This window comes from Chamaea fasciata, unplaced genomic scaffold, assembly GCF_029207755.1.
Source record: "Chamaea fasciata isolate MVZ Bird 193981 ecotype frontalis unplaced genomic scaffold, bChaFas1.0.hap1 SCAF_4, whole genome shotgun sequence".
Lineage (NCBI taxonomy): Eukaryota > Metazoa > Chordata > Aves > Passeriformes > Sylviidae > Chamaea > Chamaea fasciata.
The window spans coordinates 65,532,841-65,559,396 of NW_027094089.1; the positions used below are offsets into that span (position 1 = coordinate 65,532,841).

At 36.8% G+C, this 26,556-nt stretch overlaps 1 protein-coding gene across 2 annotated transcripts in view; it reads right to left on the bottom strand.

The window, feature by feature from the left end:
- Positions 1 to 26,556, bottom strand: part of FER (FER tyrosine kinase) — a 164,031-nt gene that overhangs the window by 43,994 nt on the left and 93,481 nt on the right. For both annotated transcript variants that reach the window (XM_066181840.1, XM_066181842.1), the window contains exons 14-16: positions 13,409 to 13,465; positions 10,353 to 10,468; positions 8,656 to 8,750 (exon numbers count right to left, since the gene is read on the bottom strand). In XM_066181840.1, coding sequence (XP_066037937.1) covers positions 8,656 to 8,750; positions 10,353 to 10,468; positions 13,409 to 13,465 — 268 coding nt within the window. The remainder of the gene's footprint in view (positions 1 to 8,655; positions 8,751 to 10,352; positions 10,469 to 13,408; positions 13,466 to 26,556) is intronic.

Below are 26,556 nucleotides of genomic sequence, written 5' to 3' on the forward strand. Positions count from 1 at the left end.
AATAGACAGTGGCTTCACTAACCAGTAATAATTAAAAAATAACTGATTTGACTAGAGAATAAAAGATAACTGAATAGAAAACAAAGCCGGACAGTCACTACCACAGCACCTTATCTCTAATTGGAATTTGACTGACCTTTTTGTTGTTGTTGTGTTGATTTTGGACAGTGTGCAGTAAAGACTCAGGATGTGACTGCAAGATAGGACTCAGATCTGAAATCTGTCCACAAAAGACAGCTACAGAGGATGTAAAACCAATACAACCAATGGGTCATATCATGCAAAACTTTATTAAAGTTTTAGGGGCTCTCTAAAGAGAAGCAATTAGGAAAAAAAAAAGTGAATGATCTTTATAGACATCTCACTGCATCCAGAAACAGGAAAGAGAAAAAAACACACTATGACAGATATAGCCAGACTATATCTGCACAGATGATTTGACTTAACAGATACCAGCTCAACCAGCCCAGGTCAAAGTAGACATGGCAAGGACAGGTTGGATTCAAACACAGACAGAGGACCTCAGCCAACCCCTTTGAAGCACAGATGCACCCATATCGTTGGCCAGTGAACTAGGCAGAGGTGAGACCCCTGACCAACCCTGTCTGTAAGCATGGGAAATATGAAAGCCCTATAAAAGGGGCTGCCAGACAATAAACAGGGCTTTTGCCACATGATCCTCAGCGTATGTCACATCCCTGTCTCCAACTAAACAATGACAACACACCAAAGTAGAAAATGCAGCAGCTGAATCGCACAATGTGAAATTAAAAGTTCAAATATTTCCCAGAATCAATCAGCATTCCAGGCCTGTGAATGAAATCAGTGGCACCTCAGACAGGAGGTCTAATCTAAGGCTCAAGTAAACCATGATATACATCTACTTTAGCTGCTCTTAGAATCTGCTCTCCTTTATCCAAGAAGATGATTAATTTAATAGAAAAGCTCAAGATAATATGGATATCGTATTTTGTATTAATAAATAAATTATACACATCTCAGTCTCAGAACTGGGTTTTTAGTTATAAAAGGTTTACTGGCTCCAGTTCAAATAACAAGAAAAATACACAAAGTCAGCTGCAATTTGGTGCTATACTCTGAATTATAACTACATGCAGAAAGTAAGAGCAATTCCACAAAAGTAATTTAAGATTTAGTAAGATGTATCAGCTCTTCAGCACCACCTATAAAGCATCTGTAGGTACTTCTACACTTTATGCCCCGGAGCCCTTTTTTCCAAGAAAAGCCAAAAAGTGAGCCTGGTAGGTCAGGAAGACACCAGGCTTTATTTGCACATTTCTAACATAAGACACCCTGTGGAAGAAGTGCTGTAACATACAGAAAGTAGCAATGGAGTCACATTTCAGAAGAAAGGGAGTAAATAAACCAAGCTAGACCAAAGCCAGCTGCAGGTAGGACAACACGAACAGGGTTCAGAGGTAACCCCAGAGTTTGCGTTAAGAAACATAGAACCCCTTGGGTTGGAAAAGACTTCCAAGTCCATCAAGTTCAACATTTGACCAAACACCACCATGCCCACTAAGCCTTATCTCGAAGTGCCAGGTTTAGTCATTTTATGAGCACTTCCAGGGGTGGTGACTCCAGGTACAGGCATGACAGAAATGGCCATGCTCATTCCAGGCGTGCCTGGGAGTCAGAGCAGGACCCATTCACCAGTGCTGCACCTGAGCTAATAAAACCTGTCACCTCTGATTTTTTCTGCATCAGTGGCACAAGCATTTTGTATCCCAGATGATTCAGAACAGACGTCTATAGGTTACCTTATCCAGCTGCAAAGACAGAAGTTATGACCTTGCTGAACTCCCCCTTGGAAGCTGGCTACACATGCCTATGTGTAAGCTGAGTATAGCTGAAATCTAATTCTGACAATCTTCCCATGCTATTAGATTACTGGATATTTTCATAGCTGTTTATATGTACAGGCATAGCTCTACCTCTTTCCAGCTGCCAGCATTCAGAACATATCAACACAAGTTACGTAAAACAAAGAACACAAATTCAACTGTTAAGTTAAAAAGGAAGTTGCTTTTTTTTAAAGCATGTAACTATTATCAGAAAGGAATTCTCTGGTGGTATCAGGAAGGCACACTGGTACTCCAGATGCCTTAAGCACTCCAGTGAAATGTCTACAATGCATTAGCAGGAGAATGAAAAATATCCATAAATATACACTGGTGAGAGGGGGTGAGAATCGGATCAGAGTAGATCACTGCTATTTAGAGCAGATCACTGATAGAACAGACTAAATATGGTCTATGGCCATAAAATGGATCAGGAGACAAGAGACAACTGATGGAAAACTGTTTAGAACTCTCTGAGGCAAGGATCTGGTACAGGAAGATCATCTAGATTTCATAATATCCTAACATAAAATATCCTCATCAAGGATCATATTAGCACAATGTATATGCTAGAGGAAGCTATATTAAGGCTCAACAGACAAGACAGACAATTCAATGACTGAGGTAGCAGAAATAAAATTATTCCAAAACATTTTGGGGGCTTTAATTTTAACTATGTTGGTTATAAAAATGTTTAAATATACAGAAACCCAAAACAGAGGAAGTAAGCGACCAACTGGAGATCAAACATTCCTGCTTCTAAAAGGAGTAGGTCACAAAACATGTGACTTCAAGCTTCCTTCTACCTAGAATCAAGCACTGTGTTGCAACGAGAGATGCAACCAAATGTAAGTATTCTATTGCTGTCTTCTGAAACTGGCTGGGAGGTGTTTTCCTTATCTGTTTCACAACCCATCCTCCCTCCAGGGGGATATCTTCTGTTAACGGGCCATTGAGGCTCACTGCATGACTGATAAAATTACATCATCCTATTGTGAGATGCTCCACCCAGGGGGAGGAGCCAAGCATTCCTATCTGGACAAAAAAATGAGAGTCACATCACCAGAGGCAGCCTGTTTCCACTGGATTCTCAGAGCAAGACTGGACCTATTGCATCACCACTGGACCTTCAGAGGAAAACTACACCCTTCTACATGATCATTGCTTCAACAAAACATCTGTCACTCCAGGAGGACTGCAGCCACGATTTTAGTTGGACTGCTACCAACACCCTGACCACCAAGGTGTTGGGTTGAATTCTGACTCTGTCAGTGTTTTTTGCTTGTTTGCTTTTTTTGCATTACTATATTTTTATTTTTAATATTCCTAGTAAAGAACTGTTATTCCTATACCCATATCTTTGTCTGAAAGTCCCTTAATTTCAAAATTATAATAATTCAGAGGGAGGGAGTTTAGATTCTCCATTCCAAGGGTAGCTCTGGCTTTCCCTGGTAGACACCTGTCTTCCTAAACCAAGACAAACTGGAACATACAAAGATGTTTGCATCTACTTTTAATTAGACAAATCTTTCCAGAGAGAGCTGGTGCAAGCATGATGATGGTGCTTATCTTGCAGACTCTTTGCTGGAGGGACAGAGGCACCCTGGAAGATTCTACAAGACAAGCTACTGAAATAGCTGCATAAAGTGGTAACTGCACCACAGGATTCCACATCTATCCTCAAAATGCCCTGTTCTAAAAGACACATTTCAGGGTCATACCAAGTTCTTACCTTTAAATTAAAATCTCCTTTTAGGACTAACTAAGATCCAAGTAAATTGAAATTAACATAAAGAAGGAAAAGAAAGAATGTTGCATCCTAGGATTGTTTTTAGCATCTTACAGATTACATTTGATTTTGATTTTTTCTTCCCCGAAAGGAAGAGGAAAAAATTCTTAATGGGACTCCTGCAGTTCCTTTTTGATTATATGGGAGATTGGATGACAAATTATAAGCAAATGAAAATGCAGTTAGATGATCCTGAGTATTGTGATGAATTAACACCCTCTTTGTCATTCATGATCACTAAAAGAGAAGTTGGGGCCAGAAAGACAACAATTAGAAAGGGTAAAAGAGAAGGGAATTTTAATTTCTTTTTTTCGTGTCTTTTTTCATTAAAAGATGCTAAGTTCACTCTGAAAAGAAAAGAACAAGAAGCAGGCTCTGTAGCTCCTTCAGCATTTTCCTGATAAATCTTCTCCACACCCCAACAAAATTCAGCATCCATTTCTCTCAGGTTGTCAATCTGGACTCTGGCAGCATTCCAGGCAATCCTTTTGATCATCATATAAATTTGCTAAAAATGAGCTGTTATGAAAACTCCTTATGCCCCATGCGGCCTTAAGAGACAATGGCATAGTTCCTTTGCTGTTCTGAATACCAAAGCTTCTCCTCATAATTATTTCTCTTTCTTCAGTTTTAAGGTCAACAATGGAAGATAAAGCACAAAACTCCCACCAGGACAACAGATACAGAGCAAAGAAAAATGAACAAATTAACACTGAAAATGTGAGAAGAATGCTCAGTTTTTCAGGTTGATTTGGCATTACAGGAAAGTAACACTCTTTCTTACACAGCACTGTAAACTTTAACAAGAAGTTCTGCTCTTTCTCATGTGGGAAACCATCCCTGACAAAGGTTTATCTCCATTAGAAAATTCCAGTGGTTGCAAATACACAGCAATTCTCCCTGAACAGCTTTAAGACTTGTGTTGCACATTTCTTACATTACTTTTCAGTCAGGTCAGTCAAGTCCATAGGACAATACAAACTCATGGCTCTATACTACCATCAACCATTTGGCAAGTCTCAACACACGGGGAGTTTCTTTCCCCAAAATTCATTAGTAGTTCTCGTTTTAACTTCTATCTTCCTTAGGATAAACTGCGTACTTCAAGTGTATCACAACAGATTAATAAAATGTTACTATATTCAGTTATGAAACAGCAAAGTATTCCTATTTCTAGATCAAGATACCAAAAACATAACTCCACCAAATGTGACCTTTGCAACAAACCTTATTAAACCCATCTTAGAGACCATTTCACTGTAAAGCAGTAAAAATTATAAAGAATATTACGAAGAAAATAATCTATAACAACCTATATGATGTTCAGAGTCCTTCAAGATATTAACATGTTGCAACAGTCTGATTTATCTAAGTAGCAGTCTTTTTAACAGTCTTAATATTTTTCAAACTAGGAAGAACAGTTGTCATAGAGAAAGCATCAGAAGTCACACAAGAAGGGGAAATCTCTATGGTAAGTTCTCCTTGAACAACAAAATGTTTTGATAGAAAGCTGATTTCCAAGTAGAGTTGTTTTCTCATTTCTTAGCCTACTAAAAATTTCACAGAAGAAAAGCAGGCCACTGTAAAATTCAGGGGGTTTTATTATTACATGGTAGTTGAAAAGCCATCCAGCAACTACAGCATTGGGCCCTTAAAAAGATCTGGGATGTCTATCCTTTTAGTTAGTATTTCAATGTCATTTAGGTAAAGAAGAATAAAATTAATTATGTGCAAGAGTTCTTCAAAGGTTATTGCAAATTTATCCACTATGCAATCACAAAAAATTTAAAACCATCTGCTTGGCTAAATTCCTTTTTTGCAGAAGCCAGCCAGCATAACTTCAGCCTGCAAATTAGATTTGTGTATAGATCTCAATTTACAAATACATAAAACTTTTATAAGAAAAACAGTAACGGTTTATTGATTCATTTTCCATGGCTATCTTGGTAATTTTGGGAAGGCAAGAAGAGGAAAGGCAGGACAATTTGTTTAGGATTTAAAAAGAAAAAACCTATCTTTTAGGCGACTCTTTCAGCAACTCTCTGCAAATTCCTGAATGGTGTTTTTAGGTCCCATTTCTTGCATACATGTAACTTTCCATATATACATGAAAGAAATTGCTGCTACATACATTTTAGTTTCTGTTATATAGGACAAAGAACATATTACTGAGTTTATTTTTTCAACAATTAAAAGAAAAGTTTATAGAAAGCAGTAATAAATCTAAATTCTACAATAAATAAACAGTGCACACATTCTGCACAAAATGTCCCTTACCACTTGCAGAGGAACCTGAAGAAATTCCTGTAAAACAAGACTCAGGAGGAAGAGACCTGGCCCACCAAAACCCCAGCTAATGGCAGGGAGATTAGATGTTTTTTCCTATATGTGCATCCCTTAAAGAGATATCTGTGTAACATACATACACATTATATTAAGATCTTTTCCTAATGCGTTGGTAAATAGATTGCAAAAGAATCAAGTCTTTCCTTCTGTACTGGAGTAATCTATGATGGATTGACACTGGGAGGATATGTACAGTGAGATCAGCATGGGCAACAGCCACTGAACAGAAAGTAAATGATGTTTTTCTTGCTAATGTGTAGTTGTGTTCAGGGCCAAGTGAGAAGGGGCTCTGAGCAACCTGTTCTAGTGGGTGTCCTGCCCATGGCAGGGGGTGGGAACAGGATGGTCCTCAAGGCCCCTTCCAACTCAAACCATTCTATGATTCTATGTATCCATCATATGCTACTTTGTTTATTATTTCAGTTAATCCTTCCTACATCGCCCATCTTGACCTTTCTTTATCACAATGGTTCTTACTATAGGACGCTTACAGGGCACACCACTTATGCTAACACTCCCCACACCACCCCCCAAGAAAAGGGTCTACTGCAAAGGATAATTGTCTTTGACAATTTTGTTTCTCTGTTATTTGCTGGCTGGCAACATTTAGGCTATTTTTGCATGTAACAAAGGATGGACACATAATTAAATATGCATCTGCAACCTTTCTTGACTGTTTCCACTGATGCCTTTATCCATATGCATGGTTTTTAATCCTATTTACACTTGCAACGAAGATATCTCTGCAGAGCCAGTTTATGACAGAATCACTAACAGAGTAGCACCTCTCCACGTAAAGTGGTATACAATATACATTTCTAATACCTGAATAAATTAAGACTCTGATTTGAAATCAAAAACTGGAAAGCAGAGCAGAATTAACTGCTATGGAATGACACCATAGGAGTCTCAAAAGACACAGTAGGTGTACAGCCTACATCTATTTAGGATATAAAAATGGTAGAAAATTTGCAAGCATTAGAGAAGTCTGAAAACACAGAAGAAATTCCTTGTTTTATGGAGATGCTTCTAATCTTATCCTCAGGGAAAAAACTGTCAGACATTTTTATAAATTACATGTGTTCGCAGCCATACATTCAGAGAATGCAATTCTAAGTTAAAACTCGACATTTTTAGTTATTAAACAGAATGTCAGAGTTAAACTGCTTAAACACTTTCAAGCATAAACACATTTTAAGACAAAACAGTGAAGATACTGAGAAAGTTTAGTGTCAAGTGGACAAGTTTAGCACTATCCTGTTCCTCAAAGGGCAGCATTAAATACCAAGTCAGAGCACTATTATCATTTTTAGTCATCCCATCCAAACTTGTCACTAGAAAAACAGTAACATCAAAATCACTGCTTCTCTACTCATTTAAGTGATTTGACTTTTCTCTGGCATCCTTATGTTTTCTGCTGATTTGGTCAGTCTCTTGGTGTGCCAAGATGTAAGAGCACATGGGAAACTGTGATGGCTTGAAGGTAGTCCTGTGCTTATGAGGGCATGCAGGCAGAGCAGCCAGCCATGGACATTTACAGACCATTGAAACAGGGCAAAAATTCTCTTTGCAAGAAGCTTCTTTCTGAAGCAAATTCAAACCCAAATACGTTGGATAGACTTGAACTGCAAAACAGGCATGAGAATCAGAGGAAAGTTCTCATTCCATTCCTCAACTGCATTAGCATGTTTCAACAACTTGTACAAGGCTCTGAAAAACCTGAACCAGAATGATAAAGGTATTAAAAGATCAGGACTTAGTTTTATCATTAGAGATGTCTGGAGAAGCTGATTACTAAAGTACCCCTTAAAACCGAGTACACTGCTTTCACTCTCCATTTTAATAAAGTTAATCGTGCATGCAAACATAATAATCTAATATAATGTAATTTAACAAAGGCAGAAAACTCTGCAAGGTCAAATATTTCATCAGTGCTCTCATTCTACAGCCAGCATTGAAGAATTATAAGCAATCTAAGTCTTCCTGAAAAAAAATGGTCCTTAAGCAGCCTGCTGTATAATTTTGAAGACAAATCCAGTGATATATAAAACAAATACAGTGTTGCACATTAAGCAGTTAGAGGCTACCAAACCAACACATTTTCCAGCTGCGGAGAAAATCAACAAAGAAGTATAATTGCCCAAAAGCTGTTATCATCCCAACAATTTGAAATTCACTCCAGCAACTGCTGAATAAAATGAACTCGATTCCAAAATTAAATCAAGAGCAACCCCAAAACCAAACAATACGTTCTGGTAAAGAAAAAAAAAATATTACTAAAGGTGACCCAAACATGAGTTCTTAAAATTGAGACATTACTCAGACATGAAGTTTCTTTAAATACTTCTTAATATTCAGTACCTAACTCTAACTCTATTTACTACCTCTTGTTAAAGGAAATACCTTTTAATATCTCACCAGGAGAACAATGAAGCTTCGTTGTCTTAAAAGCTACAGTAAAATTCTCAACAGATTTGTGAAGCTCAACCACTCCAAAGCTAGAAGAACCTAGCATTTCCAAAGATTTGCAAAACAGGTGACTTTTCAGATCAGTCACAAGAATGCAGAATAAGACAAACAGAATACAATACATTTCACATTATGGAAACAATAAAGCTGATGGAAATATGCTGCTAAAAAAAAGAAAAAAAAAATTACCTGGAACAAGTTCCATAACAATATATATAGGCTGTCGTTGAGTGCAAACTCCTATAAGTTTTACGATATTAGGATGATCATATTGTTTGAGTATTCTGTAAAACACAAAAGAAGCTTATTATATTAAACTTTATTGTAAAGGCAAATTAAATATTACAGGAAAATATCTTAAAACTTTAATGCTACTTTATTGGAACATGTCATTATTGTTATCAAAACAAAAATATCATTACTGTTTTCAAAATCAGTGTAACAGATCACCACTCTGTTTGAAATGAAAATCATAACTGATTCACTATGAATCAAAAATTATTTTTACTGTAATTTTACCATTTATCTATGTGACATTTATCCATATAACTGACAAATGGCCTGAGAGGTTTGCAGTTTCTTAAGAACCCTTGTATTTAATCAAAATTTCAGTGACGGACCAGAAGCAGTGGTACATCAAAACAGTATGCACAGCGTGCCTGTATGCCTCACTGCTGCATTACTCAAAAGCACACTTGTTCCAATTTTACTTTGAGAGATTAATTAATACAGTAAGTTTTAGAAGACTAGAACAGCAATTTTGAGAATTAAATTAAAACATTTACATCTTTTGAAACAATGCTTTAATAAAAACATTTCCAGCCTAAAACAGCACACAATGATTTGGAAGTTAAATGAAGAGCAAGGAAAAATTCTACAGAGACCTTAGAACTTGAAAGTTCCTTCTGATATTTGCTGACTCAAAGCACCTCCTCTTTTTCCCTTTTTGCCCAGGATCAAGAGTAAAACACTAACCTACCTGATACATACACATTTAGTGAAAACTAATATATTCCATTTTTTCAGACCATTTTTTCCCATTAGTGTCAAGCTGCTTAACAAATGACATATCTCTGCTGTTGCCAAGTTACAAGTTTTTTTAAAAATTATTCAATAGATAAAGTGGCTGATCTTCTTTCTATACATGCAGATAGTATCTTCTATTTTTCATTACTGATCATACTAGTTTGGGAGTGGAAATTAAAACATATTAAGCTTCACAGCAAGAAGGAGCAAGGTACTTTAAAAATTACAACATTTATCTCAAGACATCCCCCTCCCTGGTGTCTCAGAACCTACCTATGCACAGCAACTGACACTCAGAATACTTTGCACATTGTGTCAAGACAGTAATTTGAAAAATAAGCATACAATCTCACGCTGATTGACACAGGATAAAATACCTCTACTGGAGCAAACTCTTCTTACAAAGAGAAAATTAATAACTGGGGTCTATACCCCACTAAGGAAAGTAATCTGGGCACATTTGATCACCTGAATTAACCATGCATGTAAGGCAGGAGTTAGGCCTGGAATGATCACATTTAAATTAACAACATCATCCAGTCTTCTTATCCCAATCGTCATGGCACATCTTAGAAGTTCTAAATGAAAGCATTTAAGACAACAACATTTTATTTTACAGGCATGGCTTGCTTTGTCAAAGAGATGGTTTCAGCAGGTGCAGATGCTACTGCATTCACATGCTAAAAATGCCAACGTTTAGTTACCAGGGTGACAGCAGTGGAATGTACTGAAGGAGAGAAAGGAAGGAAAAGTTCGACTACTGTTTTTCTGAATTTTTCAGAAGGTCAGGTTTTGTAAATGCATCTGGTGATAAAAACTGAAAAAAAAAAACCTGCCACAAGTAATTTTAGAGAACCTACCTGGCTTCTGAGAGAAATTTTATTTTCAGTTCCTGAGGAAGATCTTCTTTGCAAGTTTTTACGGCAACAGGAGTTTTATCCTTTAATGTTCCTTTATACACCTCACCAAAATTACCCTGAAATCAGAGGAAAAAAGATCATTCTAGGTAAATAAAATCTTGACCAATTGTGAGAAAAAATATTGCAGATAGCTACTGAAACAGAACTTTGGAATGTGTTTATAAAGCCAAATAAGATTTTCTTCCAGTGTCTGCTCTAACCAAACCCATTCATTCTGACATAGTACATCTATTATGTGGACACAGTGTATGAGTTCTGGTTTGACCTTGCTGGAAAGAGGAAAAAACCACAATTAATTAAGTAATTAGAATTTTCACATAGAATCTCTTAGCAACATTTCAAATCAACTGACATTGACTGTAGTACTTTGTTCTTCTTATTTTTACTCCTGAACTCTTTCATTTTCACACTATTGTATTTTGTGAATAGTTCTTACTTGCAGTCTGGAAGAGACCAAAAACTGATCTCAAAAACTCTGACAAAACACACCAAAATACATCAACATTCTCAGATATATAAGAAAGAAAAAGTACAAAATACAAAGAATGAAAACACTGAATAATAATTTTTATCATAAATTAAACCCACTGCAAAACAGATTGTCATGTCTGGTGATTCAGAATTTCTTTAAAACCCAAGCTCAGCACTGCTCTATAAAGGCAAATCTGTAAGGCTTCCATTTGGACAAGACTTCGAAAAGCAGCTCCCTTTATAATTAGATATTTTAGGTAGTGAACAACGTACCCCAAAGCAAGTTAAGGGTTTTTTTAGCTTTCATAGAAGAAAAATGAAATAATAGATACCATAGAAGTCTTCACTAAATGAATTTTAATTAATAAAAACAAAAGGAAAATTAATTAGGACACAAATTGAAAAAAGAAGGAAATTGTGAGGTATAAAACACCGGTAACAATAAAAAACCTCTCAAGAGAAGGAAACAAGAAGAAAACTATAGATCTCATACTTCTAGTTAAGCTTTGCATCTCACAAAGAATAAGCACAACTCAATTTTGAAACTATGTCTGATTAATTTCCACAGGCACTACACTTCCGTGTCCTGGTATCTGGGGAAGTATGTGACTTCAAAACAGTCTGCTGAGAAGTTTTCCTTCCTTTCCTGAGTGATGGAGATCTCATTACATCATGCAGCTGAATTCATTGTTGCCAAAGAAAGATGACAGAAAAGGGAAAAAAGAAATTCACAGATGGAAAACAGTAACATGCTTCCAGTAACAAGGGAAAAAATGTAGGGCTGAACACATCTGCAGAATTCTTTTCTGTACCCTGGGATAAGGAAGATGTAGCTGGCGAGTGAGGCTTAAGATCTCTGATAACCCTTCCAAAGCACTTCCAGAAGCTAGCACACTACTTCTCCAATCTGGAATGGCAACAGGCACCCAAGGTAAGCAGCTGAGTGGATCCCAGTCCACTTTTCCTCTGCCCTTTTGATCAGAAGTATTTAACAGTGAAATGTGACCCTCCCTAAGCTTTATTTAAGTCTTGAAAATGCCTTACTTCTTTATTGACAATATTGAAGTATTATTAGATACATGAGTTTTAGTATAACACACTCCTATTATGCAACTTTTATTTTGTGGGGTGTTACAGAATTAATGCTGAGTAAATAAACTGACCATTCTCTCCCAAGGTGAAGGAAAATCTTCATCTTTTCTAAAGCTTGCATCTTTTGCACATTAAAATTTTGTGATTTTTTTCCTCATCTTTTTCAGGCCACTCAAGGTTTTTACAGACTCTCAGATATCTCACTTCTGTGGTGAATGGCAATAATTTATTTCACGTTTTGTATACAGATGCTGACGTTCATGTCATTCTTATCTTTTTTAGCATGACTAACTCTTCTTAGAGATGAATGTGTAAGATTCATGCTGTGTTCCAAAGAAGTTTTTATTCCGTTCTTTATTTTTTAAATAACATCCTTCTGTAATCACTTTAAAATTCTGAGTTGCCTTTACTGAATGTTAAAGATGCTTTGTGACAAAAACATGCAGTACACACATATACTGAAATTAATAAAATGCTTTTCGAATTGCTTTAACTGTCTTTACATCAAAACTAATTTATATTTATTTTTTACCAAGTCAAAGCTTTTTATGGCTGAACATCTTTATTTTTCTCCCTTTTTCTCCCAGGTTCAAGAATGTGAAGATCCTGCAGTACCTGCATTTTATGAAGGCTCAGTCAACTTACACTGCCAAAGAGATTTTATCCCGGGTAAGAGACATTTGTGACATTTCATTCCCGCCCTCCTTCCTGAATTTCTTATTAATTTTTTTGTATCACAGTAAGAAGGTAATTACTGCTTTGATTTGTCTCTTCCTCATTTAATCGTTTTTTTTTTTTTTTTCCTCCAGTTTTTGGACTGTGTCCAGAGTAGCACTCAAAATGGTCTTTGCAGGTGCAAAGATGCCAAAAACTTGAGGAGTTTGCCTGATTTTAAAGACTTGTAGTTCCTAAGCAGGTTTTGCAAACTAAAAGTTTATGAGCTACACAAGAATTATTATAATATAAATAAGATTGTTGAATTACCTAATTTCATCAATGAATGAGGGAAAATGAGCATGCACAAGCAATTAGCATTTTTTTAAAGAAACAATGATTTAGTCAACTCATATCAGATTTTATACACACATACATAAACCTGTTTCTCTATGTTTTTATTTGTATTTTGCAACATTTTTCTCAGACTACAAAAGGTAAAATAGCTACATCATGCTTCATAGAAATCTAGTTGGCTCAAGTCCCTTCCAAATGAGAAAAAACACGTATTCTAGTCAAATATTTTCAGCACAAGCATTATCATGTTTACTAACAAGTGTGATTTACCTCTGTTTAAAGCATAAGGCTGTCTCGTGTGCTAGCACAAAAAAAGACAAAAATTGCACACCACAGTAATTTAAAAGGTATACAGAAATAGCTTAATGATTACTTACTTAAGTATACTTACTCAAATGTTATTAGCTCACTTTATTACTTACTTTGCCCAGTAATTCCCCCAGTGTGACATCTTCATGATTGAGAACCCATTTCTTATCCTACGAAAAGTAAAGCAGAATTTTCAGTATGTGCTAATATGCAAAACACAGTTTCTCTAAGATACATTTCAGTAGAAATGGAGCTGAAGTATTACATTTAGAACACTCAATCACAAGCATACCAAGAAGTTTTAAAGCTAAGCATTTATAATTCAAGAGTTTAGAAATCTTGCTATACAACAGAATAGTGATATACAATGAGTGATTATGTATAGTAAATTTTTATTAGAAACTAAGTCTACAACATGATGGTATGTAGACAGATAAGCACTATGCAAAGTTTCACACAGGCTCTGAAAATTATATTTAGCACCCTGATTTTAACAATTCATCAAGTGAAAATTAAATAAGAAAACTTCATTTTAGTATACAAAGTAACTTATTACTAAATAAAAAATACTCCCACATTTTTCTCCTCAGTGCACATGGAAATTAACTGATCTTTCGACTTCTAAACAAGGCATATATTTGTATCTCCTACATATTCCCTGGTAGTTGGAAATATTACAGGCAACTACTTGAAAAGATAACATATGCCAGCATTTTGTCCAGGTATTGACCACTCCCCTGGGCTGGGCACTGGTGTCCAGTTCTGGGCCCCTCAATTCAGGAAGGACACTGGGGGCTGCAACACATCCAGAGAAGGGAACAGAGCTGGGGAAGGGTCTGCAGCACAAGTCTGATGAGGAGCAGCTGAGGGAGTTGGGGGTGCTCACCCTGGAGAAAAGGAGGTGGAAGCCAGGTGGCTGACGGTCTCTTCTGCCACATCCAAAATGAAACGACAAGAGGAAATGGTCTTAAATAGTGCCAGGGGAGGTTCAGATTACAAATTAGAAAAAAATTCTTCACTGACAGAGTGGTTAGGAATTGGAGTAAGCTGCCTAGGGAGGTAGTGGAGTCACCCTCCCTGGAGATTTTTTGTGAAACATTTATTCAGCAAATCAAAAAAGGGGTGGGGATCATTGCTATTGTGATTTCTATGCCTTTGTTCATACGTATAATGCCACAAGTGTGCATTCTTGAGACTCTCTGAATGCCTCCATTAATCCAAACTCCCAGCACACACCACCTCTCAGCCCCATTCCAAGAATTACTGCTCCACATCACCATGCTGTACAATAGAAACCAATCTGTACTATTTCTCTTCCTTGAGTGGGAAACTGAGAGACTTAGGAGGAAATTCTCAATACACAGTAATTTATTTTACCTCTATACACAAGATTATTGCTTAAAACTACTGCCTCACTGATCAAACATCATAAGAAACATATTCCTTCATCACCTCCCTTTAATCCTTTTCGCTGAATGAATGTCTCATTCAGAAGCTGCTATACTACAAATAGATAGGAAGTGCCATCAAATTGCACACTCTTAATAATACTAAAGTTCAAGAAAGCTGAAAAGTTAAATTTGCAAAGAAAGCCAAAAACCAAAAGAATTAAAATTTAAGGGATTTTTTACCACTTAACTCCAAGGATTCTGTACTTCAACGAACAACTTTTCGAATAAATTGACAATATGACATTTCAGAAGTTTGTTTAAGAAGGAAAAAAATCTGGTAATTCTTTAGAGAACAAACCAAAGAAAATAACAAGATAAACTGGAATCAAATTATCTGCTGAAGGATTTATTATCATAGCATCTGTACATTAATCATTACCTGTACTTTTAATGAGAGCCTTCAGTCATTTCTTACACTACTTTAACTCACTCATTAGTTTATTGTGGTTCTGCAAAATTTTTCACAACCGAAGAATTATTCACGGTTTGATCAGCTTTGTTTGATATAAATCCTATGAACTGTGTAAAACCAGTTTTCTTCAGCAGACAGTAAGAAAAAAATATAACAGAAGAGAGAGCCATGTACATCACGCCAGTATACAATTCTGGCACTAAAGAAGAAACAAACCCAATTTTCTAATTTGCAATGTGCTAGATAATAATTTATATAGTGTAAAAAACGCATTGTCATTGGTCCAGATAATTGCCTTTAATTAATAAACTATAATATGAACAGTAAGTTCAACAAAGACAAAACATTCTATTGCAAGTTTGTTGTCTCGCTACTAAATCTATTTCAATTGCCCTGAGTTTAATGTGACATCATTCAATAATCTGAATAGCTCTCAATAATTAAAGACATCAATAAGGCACACAAATCAATGGATAAATACTTGCACATCAAAAACAAAGGTTACAAAATAAAGTCATGTCTCTCTCTCTTATTATGAAGTTCATGGTCTTCTCTAAGTGCTCAATTCTGACTGAATAGAATGTGAGGATTTTTCCACTTGTCAAATGCCACTACTCTACAGATTAATGATGTGTGCAAAAGATACTGAAAGTTACAAAAGAAATGTGACAGCAAAAGGGACATAAAAAATATTCTTGAATATAGGTATATGGCATGCTAAATGAGATCATATACTGAATTTGATGAAAATTGCAATAGCCAAGTTTGTAACTGGAATAAAGGAAGGAGAGTCGTGGTCTCACTGTTTTTACGATGAGTGGCCATAGCTAAGGCTCTCAGTGAGCTTTCTCACCTGGAATGTTGGCTCAGTAAGCAGGCAAACGCTGCTTCCTCTGCACTCAGTGACCTGCTTAGTGACACTGAGATTACCAGGCATGCAACACTGTGAAACCGAGCAGCAATGGACTTTTCACTGCTTGCCTATGGACGCGGCTGCCAGGACTTTGAAGGGATGTGCTGCTTCAACCTTTCTTCGCACTGATAATCCATCCACGCAAACATCCAAAAGCTGAGAGCAAGTAAAGGACTTGAAGGTTAAGAAGAACCCAGACTGGATCAATGAACTTTTCTGATGATGAGGGTTGACAGAATGGGTTTAATCTTCTGTTAAAGAGATTTTGTGGGTTGGAATTATTGTTTTTATAGTTTTAATTATGCTTCCCTGTTTGGTTAAGTGTCTGCAGAAATCCATTGAAGAAGCCTTTTTAGTAAAAATAAACAGGGGAGTTGTGAAGGCTCCTGAGCCTATCAGGGAAACTTCTAGGGCTTTGCGCTGGAAGAATCTGCCATTGGCTCCGAGAATACTTCATATCTTAGGGTGAGCAAAAAGGCTTCCCCCCAGGGTGCTCTGCAGCATTATGTTAATCAATCTCAGTTTCACTCTTCCCATTGCTCTGTGGGCCTTGCCTACCTCTATTGCTCATACATGTCCCCAGTTTGAGAAGGTTTCTCCTTTCCCTGTTTCCCTATCGGTTGTGGTTTTCACTGATGGTCTGCTCTTATGTCCCTACAGATCATTGCCCTTTGCCCTGCCCTCATACTGCCCCGTGTTCAAAACATTGGCCCCTGACCCCCAGACTTAAACATGGACATTCCTTTGATCTGTGCTTTTCTGTCCTTGACTTTCTGTCCCTGAAACCTTCGGTGTGAATCTGCAAAATAAACCTTGCTGGAACATATATAGGAGACCATTCCTGCCTTTCTTTGCTAGAGTTAGCCGTGGTGTGTATGTGTGGACTTGAGTGCCTTGCCTGTGTGCCCACCCGAGGTGGTCCTCCAGAAGAGATGATTTTTGAGGAGAGGTGGCAGCAACCACCATCCATCTTCATGCTGCTACAGGTATACATCAACACTTTAATGAACATCAGTCCAAGTCACACAAATTTTCATTTCAATAGTTAGCTGCTTCTAAATGAAATGGAGCAAATCCAGCACATTTTTGTACCTAGTCAAACTAATTTGTATGACACCAAATTCAGAGAGCTCCTGAGACTACTAATGCCTGTCCTGGTTTAGGGCAAATTTGTGACAGAACCCCTGAATTGGGTCTCTCTGGGGAGCAAACCCAAATGGCCCCTCCCCCCAACTGGTTTGGGAAAGAACTTCCTTGGAGAAAACTGGAAAAACCTATTTATTTACCAAAGTGCCCACAAGCATAAAGAATGAATAATATGAAACAATAAAACCTTTCATTGTTCTGAAATGAGGTGGTAAACTCAGAACGTCCTTGCTGTGGGTAGCTCAGCTCGCTCAGTCCCTTATCAATCCCTCCAGAGGTCCAGGCCCCAGTGGGCCACAGGTGTGAGCTCCCGGTGCTTCTCTGGGTTTTTCAGTCCGGAGCAGGTTTAAACAGTCCCAAGAAAAAGGAAAAAAACAACAGTGCAGGGAACTCCTCTGCCCTACCTAGCTATAACTAACTAAAAGCAAAAAGATCTTTGCCCCGCAGTCCGTCCGAGCCTCAGCGAACACCCTCCAGAGAAGGAATGCGTAGGAGTCAGGCAGCTTTCTCAAAAACAAACTTGGTGCTTCTCCTTCCCCCCACTTTACTCTCACAACCAGTCTTAAAGGCACAGAACTCAATATACAGCACAAACAGAACAGATGACTGGGGATACAAGCATCATGAAGTGACCCTAGGACAAGGCCCATTACAATTTCACGCAGAAGGGAGCTGTTAATGATGGAGCCCTCTTCTTCTGACAGTGCTATAAATGTCTCTTTACCTTGTGCTTGTTCAGATTTTTCTCTTGTTAATTTTGGAACACAGAATACAAAAGCACTTCAGAAAAATTCAGTCACAAAAATTAGCAATTGAGCATACTCATTTGTCATCTTAATTATATATCTTTTTTCCAAATGGAATTGGGAAATCCACAAGTTTTACCACATTCTACTTTATTTCTGTCCTCTGGCTTCCCCCAGGAAGAGAAACTGAATTACATGAATATCACACTTCAAGCACAAGTTTACTAATAAGATGTTGGGAATCCTACCAGTGTATCTTACCTTTGGAGGTGGTGTTGGTCAAACACTGAGAAACCACCAGTCAGTTCACAAAGGGGAGAACTTGGTCAGCCTTGACAGTTACCCTTCCCCAAGAGCCATGTACTTGATAACACATCACACTCAAGGTTTTTATATGCAGCAGCTTGCTGTTGACTACCTTTCCAGACTATGTGCAACTATCCAGCACACTTGTCTGATTTCAACAAAGATAAGCATTTTCAAAGAGAAGAGACATTCCAAAAGTTAATTATAACTGATAAAAACCAAACCCCAAACAGACAATAATTAAAGAAATAAAACTTTCAGTTGTGAAAAGGAGTACTTAAAAATAAACAGAAATGTCTCCTTTTAGTCATAAAATAAAGTATTCTGGATATACAGTACTATTTTCCTGGATATATCGCGTTCCTCTTATAATGTTAGGGTGTTTCACGGTTCCCTAGACCATGGTAAGGTTCAAACCTTGAACAGCTAGCAAAGAATCAGTTAACTGTTCGTCAATCACTACTTCAGTGAGCATACAGTGGAGTTGTGTGCAAGCCACTGAGAATAGTTTGAGCAGCAGATGGTTGCTGTAGAAAATGAAATCTCATTTTTCCTTTTCTGAGCTATGAAACTGAAATGTTATCACTACTACCCTAAACTTCTCTAAAATACATAAGTGTGGTTTTTCTCCTGCCTATCTCCCTTCATTAGTAGAAACTACATCAAAGAGATCACAAATTACTATGCCAGGAAGAAAGTTTACAAATTATCTGCAGCAAATTATAACAGCTTTCAATAAAATAGAAAACATAACAATGAACTAATACTTAGTGTTCAAATTCCCCTAGCATTACTTTCCGGTAATTCTCAGTAACCATTTCAATCAAATGGTACTTTTGCTAATTAAATAATAGTAATAAAGCAATTAGATGGCCAACTTTTTAAAACAGATGTTTTAAGAACTAGGTATGAATTTATGAACCTCAGCTTAAATATCTGATTCTAAAAATCTCACCATTTCTAAAAGGAGAGAGAAAAGGGAAGAGAAAAATACTGTGCTTGTATTCAGTTTCAGAGAACCACAAAACAAAACAAAGATTCTTACCCAAATTCCAAAAAAGATTTTTCAAACAGGAAGAGTGAGGAAATCCTGATCAGGTTCCAACACAGTATGACTAAGTAAGACCTTTATCATTATCATTGCTATTATTTACCCATCTCATGTTCGCTGTCATATTATTTACCCTTCCTAGATCAGACAGCAGTAGCTATAGCAAGCACTGACACTGCTTTTCATCTTAATTGTACACGTAACAAAAGTGAAAAAGGATAAAAAACTCTAGAGGCTAAGGAAACTTTAGTTGATTTAGGGAGCCCCAGAAGAAATAAACCCAAACCAAACATAACTGCTTTAAGAGAAGTGAAAACATATGACTTTCCAATCTTAAGAATCTATTTGAGCACAGCATACAGCATTTATGAAAAACCTAAATAACCCTCCCCTTTCCCTCATCCCAGTATATTAACCCCTAACATTCTTCTAAAAACCTCAAAATAGAGGGATATTGTCAACATCTCAGGAGTCAAGCGCATAAACATGCATGTTGCCTGTTTCTTCATGTTTTAAGCAGAAAAAGTGCATCAAAAATACTTCAGAAGTATTACTTGCTCTCCTTCTTTCAAGTTAAATAGGAAATATCAGTAGTATGAATTACTGCAGCTAAGAGCTATTTTTCCACATCAACAAAAATGGAAAGTTAATCTTTCATTTTCAATACTAAGAATAATTGGACAAAATTTCTTTTTACAGCTAAGAAAATCAGAATCGCAGGCAATTTTCATCAGATGGGTATTCAGATCTCACTTATCAGAACTTGATGAACCAGACAAAAAAGAAAACCCCAAAAAACAGCTGTGTACATGTGGATAAGGTTTATCAATGTGGGAATAAGAAACTGTCTTTTTAGAGAAGTAGTATTTTTGATACCACCTACACCACTAGATCTAGTGTTCATATCAATTTCATGGATCATAAACTATGTGTTTCAAGTCCTTCAGGTTAAGTACAGAAATAAAGGTAGCTGGTGGAAAAGATTTTTCATAGGAACAAGTGAATTTTACAGGAGTGGTTTTGAAAAACCTCAGTGGCAACTTCTTTAAAATTGTTTCAGAATAAAGATTCATGAGCTGCAAAAATTGTTATGGAAGCTGCTTTGCATTATTAAAAGCACTGTATTAAGCCACACTGATGAAACTCAATGTGAGCTGTAAAACAGAATAGCACAGACAGGTTTAGCTTCTTGGGATAAAAAGCACTATTTTATCTGACTTACTGCTACATAAAAAAACACCTGTGAAGTTCAACCCTCCTGCTAAAACAAATTCTAAATGACCATTGAACAGGAGGGGAGAAGAAAGATTTGGAAAAGCTACTGTGCAATTTATAAACTGCAGAAATTACCTCAGATTACCTGCACAGCTGTTCTTTGACCATTCTTTCTTGAAGATCAGTAGACTGTACTCAATATACAATACCCATTTTCCTCAGGGGTTTTTTTGCAATATTTCCCCTAAGCTTATGTTCTCTTATTCATGAAAGGGCTAAAATGATGCTGAGGATATTTGAGGAAAAAGACAGGAAATAAAGAAAAATAAAAAAGTTTTTTAAAAAACTGAGAAAAGAAAAAGACACAGAATGTGAAATCCTTAAGCACAGGAAAAGGAAAGTCAAGTTTATGTCAAAACCATTATATTTCAAGCACATTAAAACAACACCATTCCTCTCTACTGAATAAAGTAAATTCAGCTACCAAAAAAAAGTACTCTGAATCACCTGTTCATCAAATATGTTCACGCAGAAAAATTATCAGCTCTGGATCAGATATGCCCTGCGAAACAGTGAAAGTCATCTGCACACTCATAGGCAAACAAAACCATGTGATAACGTGGCTTTTCATTTAAATATTCCATGTGATTTAAACAGAGAGGAATGGAAAAGCAGAGTCACATTATGTATGCACAACACTCTCCCCAAAAACTCGGATTATTAAAATAGGTTAAAACATTTTCACATATGTGCAAACACATTTTCACTTCCATCCACACATGAAAAGGTGTCAGATGGGGTTGGGGGAACTACAGGTGTTTGTAAAAATGTCCAAGACAGTCTCCTTGAACTATGTAAGATACTTAGCCAAGACACTTAGTTCCATCCTGACTCAACTTCAAAAATATCCAGCTGTTTCTAGTTAGATGCTTTCTTTACCCCAGGAAGACAAACACTTAATTCAACGCTCAGAAACAATGTCTCATTTACAGTGGTCCGCATGCAATACCTTTCAGAGTGCTACAGTTCCACGTTAGAGTTTCCACTGAATTACTATTCGGTTCAAAGCAAAACCAGAAGATGCTTCATCCTATGCTTTTCCAGCCACACCTGCTCATTTTGCACTGCCTTTCATAATCTTCAGATAACATGTTAAAACTGGAATGGAAATAACCTGTCAAAATTTCAAATAATCTGCTGTATTAGCTAATTTGTGACTGAAAGCACAGGAAAAAGGCAAAGCCACACAGAAAGGAAAATGCAGCTTTAACTTATGACACTACAGTGTACCAGTGAGCTTGGCCTGCATTCCAAGCAAGACAGATGTTGGCTTTGAACCAGAAGTCACACAACATTACATAGATATGAAAAGTTTAAAAGAAGCATGATGCACCAGGTTTTTTACATCAGATACATACAGTCCTTTAACAAGATATTGCTAGTTTCTCACATACCACTAGCTCATTATTCAGATAGCAATAGCACTGTAAAGTCTCTTAGTGGCATAAAAAAAAGCTGAACAATGAAAGACACACAAGGGGAAGCAGCACACACACCAAACGGCTCTGCTAGATATTAGCAGATCCTATTATTACTTTAGTAATCTTCTGAATGCTGTCTTCAGCAATGTTTTTCTCCTGTATTAGTGACAAAATTTTTCTGTGCGGTTGTTGTTGTTGCTGTGCTGGTTCTGGCTGGGGTAATTTTATTCACAGTAGCTAGTATGCGGTCATATTTTGGTTTTACATGTTAAATTATTCTCTTTATAAAGATGATTATACATGAAGCCATCTTTATGGCATGCATATGTGTGTATTCTTCTCAAAAATTAAACATGAAATATTGACAGTGAGCATGAATATTTTGAAGAACTCACCACCTATTCCAGCAGCTGTACAAGTAGCTGGGAGGAGACACAGTCAAAACAATTGACCCCAAACTGAAAAAAGGGATATCTCATACCATATAGCATTATGCTTAGCATAAAGCTGGGCAAAAAGCATGAAGGGGGAAAAATGTTTGGAGTGAAGGCATCTTTCTTCCCAAGACACTGTTACATGGAGTGGAGCTCTGCTTTCCTGGAAATGGCTGAGCACCTGCTCAGCAATGGGAAGCAGTGAATTCATTCCTTCTTTTGCTTTATTTGTGTAAAGAGCTTTTGTTTCTACCTATTAAACTGTCTGTATCTCAACCTATGACTTCTGTAGTTTTTGCCCCTCTAATTCTCTCCCCCATCCTACTACAGGGGAAGTGAGTGCTCAGCTATGTTGGGCTTACTTGCACCTTGTTGCATCTTTTGCATCTTTTTCTAAAACTCAAAACTCTGAGAATTAATTATGCAGTGCCCTCCTCAATTTGTCAAAACTCTTTTTGAATAAACCGGCATAAAATTAAGCAAACAAATTTACTATTCATACTTTCAATATAAAATATGAGCACAAGAAATAAGGGGAAAACATCTATGTCTACCATGCCATGGTGCCTGGAGTTGTGCTTCCCCAGCTGCAGAACTTTGCTCTTGCCCTTGTTGATCTGCATGAGACTCCTGTCAAACCCTTTCTCCAGCCTGTCCAGGTCCCTCTGGATGGCAGCTTGACTCTCTGGTGTATTAGCCCCTCCTGAAAGACTAGTCTCATCAGTAAAGCTGCTCACGCCCCATCACCCAGCTTATTAACGAAGAAGTGGATAAAGAAAGAATTGGACACAGTACTGATCCTGGAGTACTGGACAGTACTGACCCTGGACAGCAGTAGTTACTGGCCTCCAATTAGACTTTCTACCACTGATCACCACCCTCTGGGGGTGATCCTGACTTTAGTAAAACACTCCAAATCATTGGCAACTCTATTAGGAAGAAATCCAAGCGACAGAAACGATAGAATTGGTAATAACATTTACTTCACTATGAACTGATGATGAAATCCATGCAATACCCTCAGCAGTAGGCTAAGTACAGTACTTATCTTGCAAATAAGGAATCCTGAATTTCTTATTCTCACCCCTGAATTGCTCCTTAATCAATACTTAAATAAACAGACCTTCTTGAGAATTCAGACACTATTACATACATCAGATGCACAGACTTAAGAAACGTACCCTTCTTATCCTAGCTCCTTTTCTGTGTATCCTTTGTTCCTTCGCAGCTGAAATGTCATTTCACTTCTTTTTAATGCTTTGTTCCAGTTAAATTAGTGGAGGCCAAAATACTTAAGCAACCACAAGCTACTTCACAGTAACCAACTGTGCACAACTGTAACTCTACAAAGGAATGTAAGAGCACTGACACTCATTCCTATTCTTAATCTACACTCTGTTTTTTGACCCATGAGAGCCCACATTCAAGGAACGTTATATGGTTGTCAGCCACATACTATGAAAATCCTGAAAACTCAAAGCATTATTTGCATTAAAGTCATCCTGACTGCACTAGTGAAAACAGGAATAAGAATGTAATTAGAGGACTACAGGAAGTTTACAACTTACAATCTTAAATAAAATAATTATAAGGGAATGTTTGAATTCCAAATATGGGGAAGAAGTCAGAACCCATAAAAGACCCCAGTATGTTTTAACTCAGGAAACTTGCTGCAATCATACACAATTCCAATACAATTCTTATTGTGCTATATTAACATCTGGTTACAAAGCTTCTGATAAAGACAATGAAAAGCCAAAAAACAAAGCTCCACTTTTTACAAGTGCTTCATAAGGCAAAACTTACACCCAGAATATTACAGAACACAATCGGTTGATTTTCACACACATATATAAATTTTCAGCAACAAAATCTAGTAAATCTAAATGATCTTTGGTGAAGAACGCTTTAACTGAAGCAGTTTATTCTCTTAGTTACCAGTTATCAAAAAACTTCTAAAATATTTCATTTAATAATTTTTACCCCTTCCTAACAACATACCTTTTTACTTTTTGTAAAAATGAATGGCTTGCTTCCATCTCTTGCTTCATAAATTTTAGTTATTTTTTCTACTTTCTACTGTTTCGGTTGTGTTTGAGATAACTAATTTTGTTCAATCTGCACTCCACACAGCAATATGGCATTCTATAGCTTTTTATATGAAAGTTGTACAGAAAGTAAGAATGCATAAGTTGCCAAGGTTTCCATTTAAAATTTCAAGGACAGAGATTTTTCTTGATGAGATTGGTCAAAAATTTCATTGTGTAATTTAAAACGAAATTCATATACCTGATAAAATACTTTTTTTTCTAGGTTTGAGCATAATGCTTACACCACTTAGGAGTGTTATTTTTCAGTTTTAATCTACACCTGATCATGCTAGAAGTACCAGAAAAACAAAACTGAACCAGAAACATTCAACAGAGCAATCTTTATTGTCATGGTCTCTAAAAAGAAAAAAAAAAAACTACAGAAAACTTTGATCACTGACTACAAAATAATCCTTTTCACTCTTTGTTCAGGCACCTTATCTGCCTCCATTATTACAACACATTTTAATGAGATTTTTTGAGAAAATAAATACTTTCAATTTTGAGAGTCGTCAATATACCTGAAATTACACATAAATTTGATTCAGTACTTTGTTGGCATAAAGAGCAAATTACTCTCCTTTTTCCTTTTTCTCCACAGCATGACATGCCTTGACAAGTACAGGCCACCATTAAGGACGATGTATTCCTTTGTTACCTGACAAAAATACTGCAATAAGCTCTGCTAAAAAACATAAAAAGCAAATCCTGTCGCACTTCTCCAGATTCCGAAGAAATAAAAACATAACTGAAATGCACCTCTTATATTAAGACACGAAACTCTGCTCTCAAATGTCAATAGCTGTAGGCTATTGATTTATTTTATGCATATTCAATAAATACATTCATTTCCTGTAAGTTTGTCATTTGCATATTATAAATACTCAGTTTTAATGATTAATTAATTTCCTTAAAGGAAACTGAAGATATATTTTGACACTTAAAAATGCATGTATTAGACTTTAACCACACCCATGAGAATTACAGGTTTAAGCCAAAAACCAACATCCAAAGACCACAACCACCAGGTGCTTCTTGGCATTCCTACAGAGTGCCTGGCCAAATGGGTAGGTATCACAGAGGTAATCCAGGGTGCCACAGAAATCCTCCCTGGGGTGACAAATCTAGCCAAGGTAGAGCTGCAATAACTGCATCGCCCTCTGCTACAGGCTGCTTCTGCATTTCAGATTTCTGCTCCTCAAGAGTGGTCCTCAGGTCAAACAGACTCAAGATGATCTTCCCCACAGGCAGCACCACTACTACCACTGCTTCCCTCTGCAGTATCTTAATTGTCTCCAGCCATGGGATGAGCATCTATAATTGTGTGACAGCATTACTTTGTGATAAACTTGGCCTTTGTAAGTCTCCTCATTTCTATCCAGCATCTCCCAGCAGATGCAAGAGTGCTTCCCTGAAACTGAGACTGTTCAGCTGCCTCCTTCAATTCCTCATTGTGTGCTTTGCTGGACTGAGAGGCACACACTACCCAAACTCTGAACAAGTGTTGTCTGCAACAGTGAACTTCACCTTGCTTTGCTAAAATAAAACAAACCCCATCAACAAAAAATTAGCGTCATGTCATATTTTTACTAAGATTTTCATGAAGAAAATCCTTCTAACTTAAATTTATAGCTCTTCAGAATTTCCTTCCATGTCTAACTCATCAGTATATTCATACCTTGCAAGACAGAATCAGATCTGTAGAGAATTCTCATATCATTTGCAAACCTATTTATCAGCATTAGAAACACTACTGAGAAATACCTCGGGTTTTTTCTTTCAGCACTTTTCTTTCATCTGATCATTTATGATCCACCATTTTCCTTTGTACACAAAATGTATCAGACCACATCACAGGGTTCTTTGTCCCATAAAAACAGATTCAGAATTTTTAAATGAAAGTTACTAGTAATGAACACATTGCCTAACTCACCTGACAAAGCAACAGTTAATTTTGTTCCATAAGCTCAGAATTTGACTTAACTACAGAGCATCCATATACCATGACTATTTCAG